The sequence below is a fragment of the Pavona decussata genome, unplaced genomic scaffold, assembly GCF_977016875.1.
Source record: "Pavona decussata unplaced genomic scaffold, jaPavDecu1.1 SCAFFOLD_207, whole genome shotgun sequence".
NCBI classification, from domain to species: Eukaryota; Metazoa; Cnidaria; class Anthozoa; order Scleractinia; family Agariciidae; genus Pavona; species Pavona decussata.
This window is the reverse complement of record NW_028145612.1, coordinates 1431464-1451633: the sequence shown is the minus strand read 5'-3', so window position 1 is coordinate 1451633 and position 20170 is coordinate 1431464. Positions and strand designations below refer to the sequence as shown.

The 20170-nt window shown below is 38.4% G+C and overlaps 2 protein-coding genes across 2 annotated transcripts; both read right to left on the bottom strand.

The window, feature by feature from the left end:
* Positions 1-2630: 2630 nt before the first annotated feature.
* LOC146460828 (adenosine receptor A1-like) lies at positions 2631-3833 on the bottom strand. The gene is made up of 2 exons (XM_085087636.1): positions 3829-3833; positions 2631-3744 (listed from the first exon to the last, which is right to left on the bottom strand). The coding sequence occupies exons 1-2, from the start codon at positions 3831-3833 to the stop codon at positions 2631-2633; spliced, it is 1119 nt and encodes a 372-aa protein (XP_084943762.1).
* A 5008-nt stretch (positions 3834-8841) lies between these two features.
* Positions 8842-20128, bottom strand: LOC146460827 (uncharacterized). The gene is made up of 8 exons (XM_085087527.1): positions 19967-20128; positions 19694-19771; positions 18759-18968; positions 17859-17993; positions 17046-17109; positions 12379-12446; positions 11516-11610; positions 8842-10119 (listed from the first exon to the last, which is right to left on the bottom strand). Exons 1-8 carry the CDS (start codon positions 20021-20023, stop codon positions 9996-9998), a joined length of 831 nt encoding a protein of 276 aa, XP_084943653.1. The 5' UTR covers positions 20024-20128; the 3' UTR covers positions 8842-9995.
* Positions 20129-20170: the final 42 nt, after the last annotated feature.

Genomic DNA, 20170 nt, shown 5'->3' with positions numbered 1-20170 from the left:
GTTTGTCACGCAACGTCTTCCCTGGAGAAACCGTCACACAACGCTAATCCAAGAGGAGTCGTCACGCAACGTTCCTTCCAGGAAGCAGGAGCGTTGCGCGACAATTAATAAATCGTTAATGGATATATAACGTAGGAGGTTGATCTTCCTACAGTTCATGAAGACCTTAGATTTTGATAAGAAACGAAATGTCGGACGTTTTACTCATCTCGGACATCAATTTGAAAGCGGCATTTGCTGACGGGCACTGTGCAACAGGGGCTTAAGTGAGGTTTTGGCTCATTAGCAAAACCCTATTTGTTGTACGAAGTCACGACGGCAAAACATGAGAATGAGAATCACGAGAGGAAATCACCGAGAAGAAAAAGAGTTTTCTATTAGGAAGTGCTCTGCGCGGAGGTGTCTTCTGAAAAGAACTTTTCAAACAGGAAATGCCTTGCCGTAAAGGGTCACTTAACACAGTAAGTACTCGGGTGGTAGTGCCCTGACAAGAAGTTCCCTGACGGAATGGGCCCTGAGAGAGGTGCTCTGAGAGGAGGGGTTGTGACAGGAAGGGTTCACTGACAAAAATGGCCCTGACAGAAACACCCCGAATTCGAGGCGTCGTTGATTGGTCCCAAGGTATGTTACTCAGCTTGACAGGAAATGCTCTGGCAGGGAGGGTCCCTGATAGAAAGTCCTCTACTCTATTTTGTTATGAACTGTTTTGCTATTTTACTGGTTTTCCACCCCATATGGTTTTCCTAAGTGATACGTTTTTGCCCCAGTACATGACATCACTGGCATTTCTTTTTCGTCAGTCCAAACCTTATTTGAATCCGTTTCCTTTACCTTTCTCTCTTTTAAATATTTGATCGGTTACCTACCTCACATGTTATGAAATTTTTAACTCCGGAAAATTTCCTTGACCAACCGGACGCTTGACAGGAGAGAGATAACACAGAACCAATGACAAATCAGTTATATATTTCCCTCCTTTTCCAACATTTTACTTCATAAACTGAATTGCCATACATTGGTTGTTAGATCTATCACAGAAACGTTGAACAGGCCGTTAGAAATGAAGTGAATTCAATAGCCAATCTTACATTCTTAATGTGACTAGTTAACAATGATAAATATTACACTTTTTACAAAGATTATTTATTAAAATGTATTAGTGTAATTACTCAGGTGATTATAGAGATTCTGTTCATCTGATTGGTCGAGGATTGCCGTGTGCATGATATCCTGCTACAATCATCTTGCGTGAGGTGATTATAGCGGGAGCACTAATTTTCAAAATGGCCAGTTAGCGATTTTCTGACGTTTCTGGGGAAGAAGTACATAGGATGAAAGAAAATGCAATTCCGAACGGCACTTAAAATGCAGCTAAGTCCGGGGTGACACTTTTCGAAGGCAACATATGGAATTTTTGCTAATTGTGATTAAAAAAAACCCTTGTAAATTGTCGTGGAAGTTCGCGCAAGATTTTCTTTATTTAACAGAATGATTTCACCAACAAAACGAATTTAAGACAGAATTTGAAAGCATGGAAGTAAACGAGATGAATAAATCTCTCTCTTTACGTTTCAGTGACAAGAAAAGACAGCAGTTTTTATATTAATCTGAAAACTAGTTGGTTGTCGGTCCGACCACCATCTAAACTCACCGCCTCACAACAAAAAATTTTATTTATCTAGTGAAGCCAATCAAGTACTTTTAAGTCCTTAAAGGTCATGGTGTTTTTGACCTCTTTTCTTAAAAATTGTTAAAAAAAAGACCTTAACTTAACTACAAAATAATTCTAGAACAACGAGAGGAAAGAAATCAACTCAATTCTTGAAAGGAACATCTCTTGATCTATTCTAGCGTATTTTGGAAACAAAAATGCGAGAACTTGAAAAAAATTAGCTTAACTTTTTTCAAATTTCAATCCATACCGGCTTACTCTGTCTCTGAATAGAGGCACTAATCGACAGTTTTGTTTCACTGGGGTGATAATTTATAACAAAACTAGACAATTATTTTCTTGTTTCTGTTGACAGGCAAACGTTTGGGGTTTTCAAATGACGTCAAATTCTCGTGATACTTCCCCTTTAAAGAATTAAAATTCCTACCTGAAGCAGCTTATCTCCGAGGGCAATTTATAAAAGTCCGTGAACCGGCGAAGCCATCATATCAACAAGAAATTGTGCGATGAAGCACTATCGCTACCACTTGTGATCCCGGCTCGAGTTTTACACCAAACAGCCTGGTTCATCTCCATCTATTTTGGGAAACGGCTCGGAGAAACCCAACATTCATTCACAGAAGTCAATGCTAGCGCTTCGTCTCAATGAAGCGGCAGTTAAAGAATACTGCTTAAGGCATGTGCAGTTTATCGATTGAGCATGGGACTGATTTCGATTGAGCGCGTGATCGGCAGACTGCGCATCTCTTTTCATTGACACGTGACAATTTGAAACAAACAAACAAACAAAATCGACATTTTTCGTACGACGGTTCTTGTTTTTCTTTGATAATCCCCTGAGTAATTATAATAAAACAATTATTTGCCTCAGGCTCAGTAAATATTGGTGAATAACGGCCCCTCGGCTTCGTCTCGGAGAATATTCACCTATATTTACTGAGCCTGAGGCGAATAATTGTTAAATATCTTCCACTTGCATTTGGCGGCATGACGTCGAGATCCTGGGCATCGAAACAGGTTTTTGTCTTATTGCGCGCGGTAAAGAAGATTCGTTAGCAACCGGTGGACCAAGCGTCCGTCCTGCCTCAGTCCAACCTATCTGTGGGGGGCTGTTTTCTGTCTGAATTAAATGTAAGATCTCAAGAAAAGCTCGTCGCAGCTTCTTCAAGCGCCAACAGTAAATGATAGGATTAGAAAGAGAGCCCAAAAGAACGAACGTTGAACCCCAACTCCACAGCAAGCTAAAAATACGAGGTTCTATAACGTCACTTAAGGCGACAGACAATGTAAAAGTTATTATCGTTGGCAAGTAAGTAAGAGATAGAACAAGCAGAATGATTGCTAGCGTGTTGGCCGACTTATTCTCTTTCTCGATTCTTTTAACTTCCTCATGGGGCAATTGCTCGTTTAGAATACGCTTCTTTTGTCGACGTGTTTCTGAGTAAATATATCCGTTCGTGAACACGATAAAGGCGATGCAAAGCATGACGATCATGGCAAGGATTATACCGCTAATTTGCAGGTAGGTCGAGTAAATCTCTGTTTTGCTGTCGACTATCGCCAAGATCATTTCTTGTATTGTCACGGCCACTGTAGATGACCAAGCTAGAAGTACTCCAAGTGTTATTCTCTGCTTGGTGACAATGTCATGGTACCGCAAAGGATTCCAGATGGCTAAGTAACGATCACCGCTGATCAGCACGAGATGACTGAGCGATGCGAACACAGCTGCTACTATGACCACTGTCTGTATCTTTTCTAACGTACAGGATGACCCACCACCCAGGAGTCGGTTTACTTCTACCACGATGGTTATGGGCTGGGCAACCAGTCCTGCAAGGAGATCCGTGCCGGCCAAACAAGCAAGCAGTACAGTGGAGTTTATTTGCAGCCGTCGTCTTGTTGCCACGGCGAAGATGACCAGCGCGTTTAAAAAGACGTTCACAACTGCTGAGATCACATTGACGCTGGAAACAACAATCAGATTTATATAGGTGTCTTTGCTTAAGTATTCCTTTTGCCACAATATCTGAGGAATATAACTGCATTCTTCGCTTTCTTGATCGAGACGCCTGGAAGAAATTACGGCGAAAAAGTATGAGCGATGTCAATTTTGATGCCATATTTGAAAACTAGAGATGTCTAATAGCCGTTACGCCATGTTGGCGTTTGTACGTTATTTGATGTTAGAGTAGGATCACCAATAAACAGACAACACACTGCGGACCGCCAATATGTGATGTCAGAAAAACTCAACATTTTTACCAGATACCTCTAGAGAGCGAATTGAAGGTGGGTAATAGGAGCTCAGGGCTGAGTTGTTCAATGTCCGATTGAGCTTATCCTGGGTTTGTAACGTGAACTCTGACTCGAGTTTAATAACTAGTTAATAAAAATTCTCGCAGTTTCTCAGCTTAGGCTTACACTTTTCTTCACCATTAACTTAAAATTAGCTTTTATAAACAAATGTTTAATCGAGGATCAAGACTTCCTTATATGATCCCACGTCAAACATCGAACATACAAACTGAATTGAAGAAGCAAATTCTGATTTGTCATAAAACTGTAATTACGTTGGCAATTAATCAAAAAAGCGATGAAAATTTGAGGGAAGTAAAAGTTTTAATGCAGTCAGCTAAGAGTTAAATTGTTCTTTTTGGATGAAATGGACATTGAAAATAAGTATAATGACGTCTGGGTTTTATGTTATTTTTTGTGCAAAAATGGTACATTTTTTATTTTAAGAGGTAATTTACCGGGGAAAAGCCAGGTTTACAAACAGCTGATAGCAGTTAAAATATATAATCATCATACCAACTAACCTACTAGAAAGCGAAGAAACATTGACGTCTAACATGCTGCGTTGAAGATGGGAAACAACGAACAAGTTGAAATGGCCGGGTAGATAAGCTCGTAGATGCGAAACACTTCATTTTTTACAAGAAAAGTTTATAAATTTTGGACCAGTCCTGTTCTTTTATTGGTTGTGTTTTAAACTTATGTTTTACGTCGCTGTAAAATGTTTTCGGTTGTCTAATTATCCCCTTTATCTCGTTTTTGTGTTTATTCAATTGTTTGATTTGTGTGCACCCGGCATTTCTCAGAGAAGGATCACTTTCAGTTTGTTAGTGTTGAAACGAGAGAAACTTAAATGTCAGACTCGTGTCTCACGCAGTTGAAAAACGTTTTCAGTTGTCTAATTTACCCCTTTATCTTGTTTTTGTGTTTATTCAATCGTCTGATTTGTGAACACCCGGCATTTCTCAGGAAAAGATTTCTTCGTACGTGTTCAAGCGAGAGAAGTTCCTTCAATGACCACTGCTTCGTTAAGCGATACTCATCGCCAGGGATTCAAAATTTGCTGTTTTTAACACGATTCCTGAATTCAGATCTAGCATGAATTAAAGTTGAGGATTCGAATGTCAAATGTGAACTAATAGCTACAACCAGGAAATCATATATAAGGGTTTCTGTTACAATACAGAACGTGGGTTGTCTAGCACATAAAACGGCGTCCACTGGACATCTGCCAGTTTTCAAAGAGCGGTAACACAAAACCAAACTGCTTTATTGAAAATAATAATCATAAATTAAAATCACAAACGACAATCTGGAGACCCCGTTAATCTGAACTCCTAGTAATTGCGACCAATGACCTTTTGGAGAACTTAAGTCACAAGATATATATAATTAGGAGCTCAATATTTGGCCAATTTTTTTGCAATTTACACAGCCGAAAGATCTTGGAAGTATCTACTAAATGAAGGCCGAAAAATTATGTCCCGCTCCTATTTGATACTTGATTTACCATGCACCCCTCCAACTTTTGGAACTTTTTCCCTTAATTTACACTTTAAGGGTCCAGTTGATGTCCTGCATCGTTTTCTTTGCAAATTTACAACGTTGATAGCAACATTCGAAATAAGGTGGTTAAAATGACGAAAGTAAACACAAAATGACGAGTAAAATCACAAAGTGATGGAGATCTTATAACAAGTTAATTTGCTAAAGTATATGATCTTGGAACCCGATCATGCATTTTCAAGTCTTAGTTTTCATCTCGCCAAAAAAGTTGCAAAATATTTTCGTCCACACTAGCGTCTTCATATATCTTTTTCATGTTTGCACACTAGGACGCTCGAGAACGATGAAAACGACCGACTGGGAGATGTTGTTGCGCATGTGTAGATGCTCGGATTTCAGTGGACTGAAACCAATTTTTGACGCTGTTTACTTAAACTTTTTTAAAAGTCTCCGTTTTTTCACAAATCCACATTAAAAATGAAGCTTTGTCAAACGTTTCTACTTTGGAAACCTTATTCGAAAGGATCCCTTTTCAGCAGCATTTTCGATCGTTTTAGTGTAAATAATAGGCAAAAACGTATCAAAAAGAAAGCGTTTTGAAACGAAAATTCAATGCAGCACAGTGTGGGCATGACCTCGTTGCGTTGATTCGGAAACAATAACGGTTGTTTCAAATACCAAGGAGAATTAGCTACTTTTAGTATAAATCATGTTACAAACAACGTTTTTAGCAATTTGTCTGAAGTTTGCCAAAGTGGTGGTCATAAAGAATGGCATTTGAAGTTTCAAATTACGGTTTTTCAGTCGAAATGGAAAGTGTGGTACGTTTTAAAAGATTCAATAAAAATAGAGATTAATTATAAAATGATTGCCATTTCATGTTCAAACTTCGATAAAATGAACATTGAAAACAAGTATACTGATATCTGGTTTTTATGTTACTTTTTTGGCAAAAATTATGTATTTTTGTTTTTAAAAGGTAATTTAGGGAACAGCCAGGTTTACAAACAGCTGATAGCCGTTAAAATGTATAACCATCATAATTACTAACCTGCTAGAAAGCGAAGAAATATTAACGTCTAACATGCTGCGTTGAAGGTGGGAAACAACGAACAAGTTGAAATGACCAGGTAGATAGGCTTCCACAAACGAAGCACATCAGTTTAAGTTGGTAGCTTTTAACAAGAAAAGTTTATAAATTGGGAGCGACCCTGTTCTTTTATTGGTTGTATTTCAAACTTATGTTTTACGTCACTAGAAAACGTTTTCGGTTGTCTAGTAATCACCATTATCTCGTTTTTGGGTTTATTCAATTGTTTGATTTGTGTGCACCCAGTACATTTCTCAAGGAATTAAAGATGACTTTGTATGTTTGAAGGGAGAGGAACGTAGTATGTAAGATTTATGTCTCATGTCGTTGAAAAAGGTTTTCGCTCGTGTAATTATCCCCAGTATCTCGTTTTCGTGTATCTCATTTTTCTCGTTAATTGTTTGATTTGTGTGCACCCGGTATTTCTCAGAGAAGGATGACTTTCTTAGTTTTGAAACGAGAGAAACTTAAAATGTCAGACTCGTGTCTTACTCCGTTGAAAAACGTTTTCGGTTGTCTAATTATCCCTATTATCTCGTTTTTGTGTTTATTTAATCGTCTGATTTGTGTACACCCGGCATTTCTCAGGAGAGGATTTCTTCGTGCGTGTTCAAGTGAGAGAACTTTCTTCAAAGCTTGGTTTTGTTTCTCTTTGTGATATTTGTCACGATTCTTGAATTCACATCTAGCATGAAATAACATTGAGGAAACGGTTGTCAAGTGTGAATTAATGGCTACGACCAGGCTTCCACTGGACATTTGCCTGTTTTTAACAAGCGGTAACACAAACGATAAAATAGCTTAGTTGAAAATAAAAATCATAAAACTACAAACGTTTAAACTACGGTTGTCCCGTTAATACGACCAAATTTTCCGTGGCCCAAGCGAACATTTGGTCAAAATATTTTTTTTTTAAATCTGGAAACCCCGTTAATCTGACCTCCTAATAAATTGCGACCAATGACCCACCTTTTGGAGTCCAAAAGTCACAAGCTATAAGTAATAACTCAATATTTGGATAAATTTATAAATATAAATAAATAAAGAATAAATAAATAAATAAATAAATAAATAAATAAATAAAAGACTACTTCTACTACTACTACTACTACTACTACTAATGATGATGATGATGATGATGATGATAATAATAATAATAATAATAATAATACTAATTGTGATAGTCATAATCATAATCATGATCACAATGATACTAAAAACAACCAAGAAATATTGCTAGATCTTTGTGATTTCGTTTTAATTTATAAGAAAGACCAGAACACGATTTAATGGCTGCTATTTCTCAGGCATACTATAATGGTTGATATCTCATGGTTGCTAAGTCAATCAAAAGTTTGCAATTGGCCGTTTTCACACTCAGAATTAACCGTCTCTTGAGAGAGATTTTAAGGACGAATTATACGTGTGAGACGAATAATCCGTCTTCTATGAAGTTCCGTTTTCACACTAGCACGGATAATTCATCAGACGAGTTATCCGTCTCCAACGTGAAAACAGTCATTGTAATTATTCAATGATCTAGTTTTTTATAATTACACACAGACAATATTCTTTGGAACAGAGAGATAATAGAGCTAGTTTATTGTTTCTTGATTATTTTGGCAATATTCTTGCACTTATTGATTCAGCTACCCATGTCACCCAAGCAAATTGCGATTTGAGTTAAATTTGCACGATCCACCGTACCGAAAAATATGGCGGTTGTAGCTTTTAGCACAATACCTTGCGAACCTTACACAGCCAACAGGCAAAAGGAAAGCCATATTTTTTGCAAAATTCGTCCCTGTGCCAACAACATTATGTATGCTAAGTTTGAAGTGTTTAGATATTTGCTGTGCGTTTTTAGGGTTATCGTACGCTAAGAATTATGGGTAATGTACCAGTCGCCTTCTTTTTTCGGTACGGTGGATTGCCCTTCGTGTACCTGAAGTGGTAAATTTATATCTAAACTGTTCAGTATGACACGACTGTAAAACCAGTTTTTATCATTCTCAAAAGCCCTGAGTGGTAAATGGTCCTTCGAGCCGGATTCAAACCTAACAGACGACTGTGCCAACACACATTTCGTCTGGCGTCTTGTGCCATTCAGTTCGGAACAGAACGTGAAACCGTAGCACTTCATTAACCCTGACGCGTTTTACCACCCAAAAGGTTGAATGGACTTTGGACTAACGCTATTGTTAATTGCCTATAAAAAGATTCACGTTTAAAGACTATTTATTGGAACATATTAGTGAGAGTGAACTAACAAGTATAGTGTACTTACAGTCACAAGACAGTTAATTTATTAACGCTAATGGATATCGTGTGTCTTTGAAATTACAAGTTAAAAAATAAACAAAACAGGTGAGTGGATAGCCGAGTCGACGACCTACCGTTGACATAAATGAAGCATTTTAAATTTTGAAATCGGACATTTTACGTCAACAGAGTTTCAAGAAAAAGAATCATAGTTACTCAAACAATGAATGCCATTATACCCCTCGCATGCAGGTCACATGTAATGCTTCTTGGGAGGATCGCAACCTCGTTCCAGGGTCAAGAGAAAGGAAAATGGGAACGGGGTTAGGAGGATCGTTGTGTGACGAGCCCCATCCCACCCTACTTTGAATGCTGTTTCGTTTGTTGCCAATAGCAAAGTCTGACAATTTTGAAATTATTGAAAATAATGAAATAATAAACAATAATTTGAAATAATTTTTGGTGACCGAAGTACTATTGTCCGCCGGAGGAAGGGATAGACGAGAGAAAATATTGTGAGCACTGAAAAAGGGGAATTGACGAAGTCCCTTTTTACCAAAATATTTTCCACTTCGCACTCTGGGTTTCCTTCCTTCATTCGCTTCACATCTGCGGAAAAGGACAAAAATTGGCGGAAAATCCGTCCAAAAGAAAAGGGACTACACCCTTTTTTAAGAAAAGAATGGTCTAGACTCAAACAGTACAGATTCGATTCTTAACTATAACGTGAATTGTATCCCACTGGACTGAAATGGGACGCATGGAAACCAAGAGAGACGCTAATTACCCAGTGGTTCGATAACGATAGTGCCCTATTTAGGACACAGTGCATGGCTGGCATGTTCATTTGCCTTTAATCCCCTAACACAGTATAAATCCATCACAAGAGTGTAGCATCTTATTGAGTGTAGCATCTCATTCATAATTTGTTTTATCCTTTGTTATTCTCCTTTTGTTGTCTTCTGCTCTGCTTGAGTAAACCATGCACTTTGTACATTCTAGGAGCATTGGTCATTGGTCCACGCCCCAGTGCAATTGTTTATTCGTACGAAGGTCTGGCAAATGTGTAGTGGTTGGTGCCAAGCTTTTCTTCACCAAATCTCAGATCAACCATGTTCATCGACACTTGTTAAGCGGGTTGATTGAGGTTAACTCCTGCTCATTGTTCTAGTACATTAGCGAGCGTCCTCCATATCTCCTCCTCAGATCGTGTGCTCCACTGAAATTCCTGGACGTTGAGAAACTTTCTTCCTCCTCGTGTGACGAGTGACTATCGACGGGAAAGTCTCCACTGAAACAAATACAACAAACATTTAAGTACAAAATTACCCATTACCTCTGCAGAAACTCTCTCTAGCTGATTCACAGGCGGATTTAGAGGAGGAAGGCGACCATGGGCATTGAGAATTGGCTTAAACGCTCCCCTGTCTAAGACTTTTAATTTTCGTAGCTTGCTTACCCCTAGCTACAACACAAGGAATGCTGACGCTTACAACGTAACCCCTTTGTAGAAGCAATCTACCAAAGCGTACTTCTATGGTATGCGAGGACAATGATGAGGTACATACTCCAGAAATGAGGTTCTCTCCTGTCCCCCTTCAACTGGACCGACGATTCCACTGGTGACGTAACACCACTCGTGTATGGCAGTTTTATTCAATGATTGCGGCTTAAAGAAAACACTTGTTTGTTTGTTTCTTTTTTTCTTTTCTTTTTCAAGTAAAAAAGGAAACTAATTTGTAAATCTGCTGATACTGAAGCTAAACGAAACAATGAAAAAGAGGAATCACGGCGTTAGAATCGAGCTAATGTAAGCTACTTTTCGTCAACACCTTGTTCTACAAGTTATTGTAGAACATTTCAGAGAATGTACCTGAGCTTAGAGTGGTTTTCAATTGACTTTCGTAAAACCAAAACCAAATTAAGAAGGTCCCAATGGGGGGGGGGGGGGGGGGGGTAGGCGTTGACGGTTAAATTTTATGGATTTTGACGGTTGACGGTTAAATTTTAGGGCTTTTGACGGTTAGGTTACGTTAGGTTAGGTTTCTTTTGGTCAGAAACACGTTTCAATGTAGTAAATCATTACTAGTAATATTTTGAAACCAGAAGTACCTCCAGACGGAAGTTAGTTTTGATGTCACTTTACAAGCAAATTAATTGAAAAGGCCATAAGGTGAGTATATTTGGGAACATAAAAACTGGTTAACCAGTTAAAACGGTTGATAAAGTGCCAGACGACCGGGATGAGCAGCTGAAATAGTGATATTTGAAAGATCTTCAAACCGTTTGACGGTTAATAATAACTGCTTTTTTTACGGTTGACGTTAAAAATTTCCGTTTTTTGACCGTTGATGGTTTTAAAGTTTTAGGCTGTTTGATGGCTGACGGTTAATCCCATTGAGTCCCTCAAGTAATTACTCTGGCCAAACATAAGTGACGTACACAATACAAAAGAAACAATCAAGAGAAGCGACAGCCGAAAAAACGTCTGCGTTTGCAGGCTAAGCAAATACTTGTAACCAGCACCAAGCGCGGGAACCCGCGTGCGACCAAGTCACGATTGGTTTTGGATCTGCTTCTCATTGGTTGAGGAAGTGGCGCGGATCTTGCTAACACATCACAGAGCGTAGTAAATCAAATTACTTCCAACGCTCAAATGAAAACCGCTCTATTATAACGACACTTACTAATAATAATCGCAGATACCGTAGTAATACACGATAAGTGCCATGAAGAAAAACGGTGTTACTGTAGCATAAAGGATGATTTTCCATGCAGGAATCTGGAAAAGAAAATTCGGGTTTAAAGTATGTTAGAAAACCTTACACATAAAGAAGAATCTTTGAAGATTACAAGTTTTAAAAACACTGAAATTGAATTCAAGCTAATTAAATGACAAATGGAATTCAGCACCAGCCTAGTGACTAGTAGCCTGATACACAGATGTTCTTTGGGCTCGTCACGCATTCGTTGAATGAATGCGTGACGAGCCCAAAGAGCGTCTGTTTAGGAGGCTAAGTGGCCAGCCGTTTATAAAGGAAAGGTTTGTTATGAAAGGATTGCCTTATCTAAGACCTAGCTAATTAGCTACTCGATAAAAAATAAAGCGTCGTACTCAAGAAGAAACGTTTTTGTGAACTCCATTTGACTTTAAATTACCCCTCCAACCTCCCCTCCCCGCCCTCCCCCCCCCCTCCTCCATCAAAAAAAAAAAAAAAAAATATTTGGTCCGGTCTTTCGAAATCCGTCTAATAATAATAATCTAGAATTTCTACATCATCCGAAGTTGGTTTTACTCTTGTCAAAAAAATACAAGAAAAGAAGCGTTTAGTAAGACATTATATTGGAAAAAGCCAAGAAGAGAGTGTTGAATGAAAAAAAAAAAAAAAACAACAACAACAACTTACAACATCATTTTTAAGTCTTGAAACTAAATTCAAGTTGACTTTCATTTATTCTGCTTTGAAAAACACGGGAGATTTTGCTGCAGGCTAAAAAAAATAAAAAGGTTCATTTTACAAGTACAAAAAAGTTCAAACCATGTTCTTACTTCTTGGTATGGCTGTTTCCAGTAATCTTTACAATTCAGCAATGAACATGTGTTAGCTCCAATCTCCTCTAAACACGAATTAAAAAAAAACAAAAAAAACAACGGTATTCGCTTACTGCTATTTTTTTTTTGGTTAGGTCGCGTTCTATTGACCGTATTCCGGAATGAGAATAAGAGGAATAGCTGTTAGATTTCTTTTTAAAGTAAATTTCAAACTTCAAACTTTCGCTGACACATGACAATATAAGAGCGACTTGGTGCTTCAGTAACTCCAAAAACCTCTTATGAGGAGTTTCTTGTTATCATTTTATGTAATCCTATTCCGGAATAGGGTCAATCGAACGTTCTTTGGTTTGTCACACAACGCCTTCCTTGGAGGAGCCGTCACGCAATGATCCTTCCAGGAAACAGGAGCGTTGCGCGACAACCAATAAATGGATGTGTAACGAAGGAGATTAATCTTCCTACAGTTTATGAAGACCTTAGTTTTGACAAGAAATGAAATGTCAGACGTTTTACCCATCTCGGACATCAATTTGAAAACGGCATTTGCTGAAGGACACTGTGCAACAGGGGCTTAAGTGAGGTTTTGGCTCATTAGCGAAAACCTATTTGTTGTACGAAGTAATTTAAGTTTGGCAGAACATGAGAATGCGAATCACGGAAGGAAATACCCGAGAAGAAAAATAGTCTTCGGGTAAGAAGTGCTCTGCCTGGAGGGGTCTTCTGAAAGGAGTGCCCTGGCAGCAAGATCCCCGAGGGAATGTGCCCTGACAGGGGGTGTTGTCAAGGGTTTACTGACAGATTATTCCGCATTAAAAAGTGGGACGATGCCCGCGTATGTATAACTTTATTTAACCACGAACTGCTGTGTAGGAATCCGATATTTCAGATACCTTCTTGAGAAGTCGTTCCGAAAGAACTCATTAATATGAAAGAAATGTGATGGTATATTTCCAGCCTGGTGAATGAATGAGAATAATGATTATTCAAGAAAGTGACGAAGGCATACTCGGAAAAAAGAAATCCGAGTGCTCGGATTTCTTTTTTCCGAGTATGCCTGCGTCACTTTCTTGAATAATCATTATTCTCATTCATTCACCAGGCTGGAAATATACCATCACATTTCTTTCACATACCACACGTTCGACTTTCAAATCCTAGCAGTATGCAGGATGTTTGTCCCATGAACCTAGTTTAATGGCCTTAGCTCCCACGAGTATCCTGTAGCTCAGTGGTAGAGCATCCGAACTAGTAATCGGAAGGTCTTAGGTTCGACTCCTGATAGGAGCACTCGGATTTCTTTTTTCCGAGTATGCCTGCGTCACTTTCTTGAATAATCATTATTCTCATTCATTCACCAGGCTGGAAATATACCATCACATTTCTTTCATATACCACACGTTCGACTTTCAAATCCTAGCAGTATGCAGGATGTTTGTCCCATGAACCTAGTTTAATGGCCTTAGCTCCCACGAGTCTCCTGTAGCTCAGTGGTAGAGCATCCGAACTAGTAATCGGAAGGTCTTAGGTTCGACTCCTGATAGGAGCACTCGGATTTCTTTTTTCCGAGTATGACTGCGTCACTTTCTTGAATAATCATCATTCTCAACTCATTAATACTTCATAAGCCCATCGACCTTTCAAATGGTCGATAATACTTCACGTGCAGTAACTTTATATCGATAAACCTCCTCTTCATTAGTGTGCGGTGTTTTGTCAGCTGATAAAACACTCCTCATTAGTATGGGGTGTTTTTCTCGTATGCTGATTTCCAACATTGTTCATTAACTCCGTTTTGGCCACATTTGAATGCAAGCAGTATTGGGTTTGAGGTGGCCGTTGAGAATTTGAACGCTTTATAACACTTTGTATGAGGAATAAAAATATTGTCGATTGCAAACTTTAAATAATGTTTTAAATTTTAACTTTTATTCTTTTACACCACTGTTATTCCACCCATAAGACGGAGTCTGATGCATGTAAGTTATATTTGAAAAACTGGCCACTATAAAATAGACCCTTTTCCAGTTTCTGGCGCCTTCTTGGTTGGAGGACAAACCCTACTAAAACGTACTATCACATTTTGGCCGACTCTGAGCTTCTGTTACGCTGGTCAAATTTGCCGGATTTTGACAGCGAATCAAGAGCATAGAAGAAGTGGGCCTTCTTTTCTATTTAACAATTAGATTATGAGCTCGAGATTTCTATCGCGTGATAGCTGATGAGGGCGCAGCCCGAATCAGCTATCACGCATAGAAATCGAGAGCGAATAATCTAATTGTTTTAGTATAAATCTACTAGTCATGCAAAACTAAGCAAGTAAATTATCTATATCCTCGTCGCAGACACTACGAAAACGCGACGAAATGGCCGCCATTTTGTTGAAAATCGCTACTCACTATCTATCACAGATTAGTATAAATCTACTAGTGTTCTATCACGAATGCCGTTCTCTGATTGGCTACGCTACTCGCTATCTATTCTGTGATAGATAGTGAGTAGCGATTTTCAACAAAATGGCGCCCACTTCGCGTTTTCGAAGTGTCTGCGATGAGGAAATGGATAATCTACTTGTTTAGTTTTGAACGACTAGTAGATTTATACTAAAACAATTAGATTATTCGCTCTCGATTTCTATGCGTGATAGTTGATTCGGGCTTCGCCCTCATCAACTATCACGCGATAGAAATCTCGAGCTCATAATCTAATTGTTAAATAGATAGCGAGTAGCGTAGCCAATCAGAGAACGGCATTCGTGATAGAACACTAGTAGATTTATACTAATTTCCATTATAAAGGTCCAGCCCCACGCAAATTTGCGCGCATCCGCGCGGGTTTATGACGTGAAGGGTGGCGTGTGGTGCTACAACACATGGGTTTACGTGGACTCCACGCTTACGGTCTCCATCCCCGATTATCGCTCCTACGGTGAATATATCTTTTAAAGATATCTTTTTCCAAGATTATTTTCGTAAAATATAGAACGTAGATTCCATTAATGGTCGTGAAAAAAAATTTAATACTTCACTGAAACCCCTCTTATCAAAAGTATGCAAATTGAAACGAAATTACATCGACACAAGAAGATTTCTAAACTACTGTAGATGTATGACACTTTTTGACTAAAAAGTGGAATTCTCCAAATCATAAAGTTAGGATTAAAGTAAAAAGTTTTAAGAACGTCGTTTCAAAGCAGACTGGTTCTAATAACCTGAGACCGCTCTCGTAAGAGACTCCAACTAGACCACCTGCAGGGTTTGGGATTTCTACTTGTTTTAATTTCCTTCTTTTCATCCCAGAGAAACATTGTGCAATTAACCATCTTTCACCATGCAGTCTTTGTAACATGAATTTATTGAAATCAACTTGATGACTTATTCGTTATCACCGTCCATGTATCTCCGATTTCAGCGTACAGTCTCCTACATGTCAGTACAGTAAAAACGTCCTCTACCTAAATACTCTAAATTCTTCACAGGATCCTTTAAGGTGATTCCATCGAATTGCATTGCGCTTCCTTGCTGCGCATAATTTTTCACGTCATTTAGAGCGCGCACGAGCGCGCGCACGCACAACATTACGGGATTTCCTTGAGGCTAAGCTCGGCAGGAAAATAAATGGTCTTTTTCTTCTAAACGAGCACGGTGACCCCCATTTTTTAATGCATCAATTTAAATGTCATACGGTTGACCACTATATATCGCGATTTAAAGAAAAGTTTAATACTCTACTTTGAGATATTTTTATTTTAATGCTTTAAAAAGCACGTATTTAGGTAGTGCTGCTTACGTGCACACGCAGCAAAATCTTTAATTTCTTTCATAATCTTTATTCCAGTTCAATTAAAATAGTTTTTTGTGTAAGATTAAAGGAAATTTTGTTGAACTGCTTCAATATTTTAATGCAAGAAATTAATTTTTCTAGAAATGATAGTTCCCTCTTCTGATTACTAGCGTTCCTAATATAAACCTCGTGGGTCATCTATTTACTATAATAGCCATCCAGGTTGTACAAAAACGAGCACGGTGACCCCCATTTTTTATTGCATTTTTGTAATGCTCATAACATAGTCATGAACCGGACCAAGTCTTAGACAATTTTAAATACTCCTTCTTTTTCAGCGGAATCACCTTAAGATCATTTGGCATCTTGCAAAATCCTACAAAATCCTACAGGATCCTTATTACGATTCGTACAAGATTTTGAAGGATCATACACTCAGGATTCTTTCTATTATACAAGATCCCACAGTGTATGCATGTACATGTATGATCAGAATAACAAGACCTATGAAAGATCCTGTACAAGATCCTTGAAGATCCTGCAAGATCTTTACTGGGACCTGCAGGAACTTGCAGTTGGCAAGTTCTTTGAGGGTCTTTGCAAATGAGATTATGCAAGATCGTTGAAGATCTTTGAGGATTAGAAGTGAGGATCTTTAAGGATTCTTGTCAAGATACTATAAGATCCTTGATGCGAAGACTTTCACCAGGGTAAAGTTTTATTTGGTGACTAAAAGGAGTTTTTGCACAGTGCCCAAGTTTGGAGTGTATTATCTTTTTAATGTAATGTTATTTGCTTTGCCCTTGCACAAGCTCTTCAGCTATTCACCTTTCAGTTTAGGTTTTGAGTAAGAAATTAGTTACCCTTACAAAGTTACTCACCAAACATTTCAAGTTCTTGTTCAACTGATAGATTGCTCTGTGGCAGGCAGCTGCGCATCAGAGCCTGGAATTGAAAAAAAAAATGTGTGCTATATGTGCTATTAATAAGCAGGTTTAAACTCTAACAAACCTTGCATCAATTGAACAGTGTGCCTACACACCAGAAACTTTAGTTAGCAACCTTAATTGTGTTTGTAAACACCAAAGTTAGGCAAACTTATGCAATCACATTATATTAGCCTCCAAAATGCAATGTTATTGCTTAAATCCTACCCTGATGGGGCTTTGATGTTACAGCTGGTGATCTTTACTGTTGTTGGTTCATTCAACTAACAGTGCAACGAGTTTGTTATGAGTGTGAAGCTCAATGCAATGTGCACCTCAATACTTAACAACAGGCATGCCCTGCCTGGACCAGGCTTAAAATATATCACATTTGTTTCACATTACACACTGTACCATTCATCAACATTCAAACCCTTGCAGTATGCGTGATGTTTGTCACATGAACCAAGTTAGCTCCCATGAGTCTCCTGTACAATTTAGAGCATCTGAACTAGCAATTGGAAGGTCATAGGTTCAAATCCTGTTGAGAAAACTTTATTTCCTTTTTCCATTTATGCCTGTGTCACTAAGGCTTCACCAGGCTAAAATTACATCTTATTCCAAAATGGACAGTATTTTAGACACCTTTAAACTAATGTTGCTGTCAGATTCATACATACATGTATGGTATTTGTTCAAATACTCTTCAAAAAATCAACTCCAGCAGAAGGATTCCCAGCTACACTGTACTATACAATGTACACGTACCTCACACCTCCTTCTGCGCACCCTCAGTTTATCTTCCTTGCAAAGCTTCTTCTCCCAAAAGTTGTCTTTCCTCTGGTTCTCAAATACTTCACATCTAAAGATGTCGCAGAAATCAGCAAGACATACAGTGGAACCCTAAAGAGAAAACAAAAGGAGCAATTACTGTAGGCTACGCAATTTGGCAGACATGAGATGTGGCAGTGTTGTCTGAATCTCTGAATGTTGTTGACTTGAGATTAGACTGCACAACACTTCAGTTTTAGATGAGCTACAAATTATTGTTTTCAGCAGCAACTACCTGTATATTGATCTTAAAGATTTGCTTGCCTGACATATTACTAAAAAATTAACCTGTTTCATCAAAAACTCATAAGGGGGCTGAAATGTGTTACATGCTTTACAGATATTCATTTTTGCTAGGTACTAGGTTCTAGTCTTGAGAGGTATTTATGACCTTAATTTGACAGTTTAGACTTCCTTTAAATGGAGATGGTCTTGTAGATAAGCTGCACCCCCATGTCTGAGGCCAGATTTGGGGTAAAAAGGTGTGGCTCATAAACGAGTTTTTACGGTACCATACTTGAAAAAGGACTTCTGACGACCAAAGCCAAAAGGAAGCAGAAACTGTCTTTAAGTTGCAATGCTTTAGCTAACCAATAGGTTGGTTTGTTCCTCTCCACTTCCAATGGTACTTGTCATGAGAAATTGAATATTTGTGCGCTCGATATGTACAAGACCCACAAGTTTCAACCCCTTGTATGTATGAGTCTCTGGTTTCATCTGTTGTCTGTTTGGGGTTCAGACTTTGTACAATTGTTATTTTCTTTCTGGGTTTAAAAAGTTTAGTTTGTTCTACAAGGGGGTACAACACGTGTAAATAATTCTGGACCAAGTTCTCACCTTGACCAGCTTATCACTGTGTCTGTTGTCAAAGTGTTTGTCCAGGTAATGTTCAGATACGAATGCCTTGCCGCAGAAGTTGCAGACCCATCTAGAAGCATATTCTTGGGTTTTGTTTCCTTCCTGGATCCTGTACAGATCATGGGACGGGTGTAGTGGACATTTGCTGTAAGGTTCTTGATTCTTAGACTCAAACACAGTAAAGAAATGCTGGGAAAAGGGTAAAAGAGGAAAATGAACTTGAGACATACAGTATTAGTAACTATTACCGTATCCACAGAACATACATGTACTACATTCACTGATACAGTGTACTTATGTCTGTTGTTGTGTTTGCCACTTAAAATATATTGATGTGATATGTTGAAATTTTGTGTTTATCTGATATCATTAAGACAGTGACCCATCTAGAACTGTAGACCATGACTGTTTTCAAGTCCTTGAACTCATGTATAAGAGTCCTGTACCCTTGAACTGATGAGTAAAATTTTTTAATTGATCACATAAGAATAAATATAAATAACAATATCGCAATCTTCCAACTTACATGTACGAATTCTACTACAGTAATTGTAATTCTACAGTAACTGTAATTATTGACTTAAGTCAGGCAGAATACTGGTACAGGCACAGCTGTACCTCACGTCTAGGAAAACATGTCGCTGAGCCCGAACATGTAGTAGTGCTTTCATGATTGGTACATTTTTCAAAGAAAGATCTTTTGGAATTTTTCAATAAATGGAGTCAGGAACAGACAAAAGATTTTTAACAGACAGAAGTCTGAAGGGACACATCTGGGCATGATATGTTCGTCTTTTAAGAAATTTATGCATCTAAGACAAGGAATGCGCAGGATTATAGATGGACCACTGTATGGATCAGGATTACGCCAATTAATAGCAAAATACATGTAGTTACTTCTTTGTCAATCATACCTCTCTGAGCTGATTTCTCACAATCCTAGAAAGAGGACGTGAACAGTGGGTTTCTGCCTCTTGTATGAGAAGCAAGAACTGAAAATAAATCAGTGAAACATAGACTGTTCACATCAATGCTGTCAAAATCAGTCTACTACTTATTTGTACCATTTTGAGAGTAAATTTACCAATTCCGAAATTCTGTTTAGCGTGGAGTGTCATTAAATGTGTCAAATGTAGTGGAACTCCCAGGAAGTTAACCATATCAGATCGGTTTAAAAACAGCCTTACCAAAATCCATGTCAGGAGGATCCATGATTGTGAATACAAATCTCGATCGCAAACCATTGATTTCGCACATAAAAACGCAAACTATCTGTCAACTTACAAGAAAACAAAGTGCCGCGATAAGTGCCGCCATTTTTCATAACAAACGCCCGCACACATTACAGTGGCTTTCCACAAAATTGTATGCCTTTACGCAACTCGCACCAA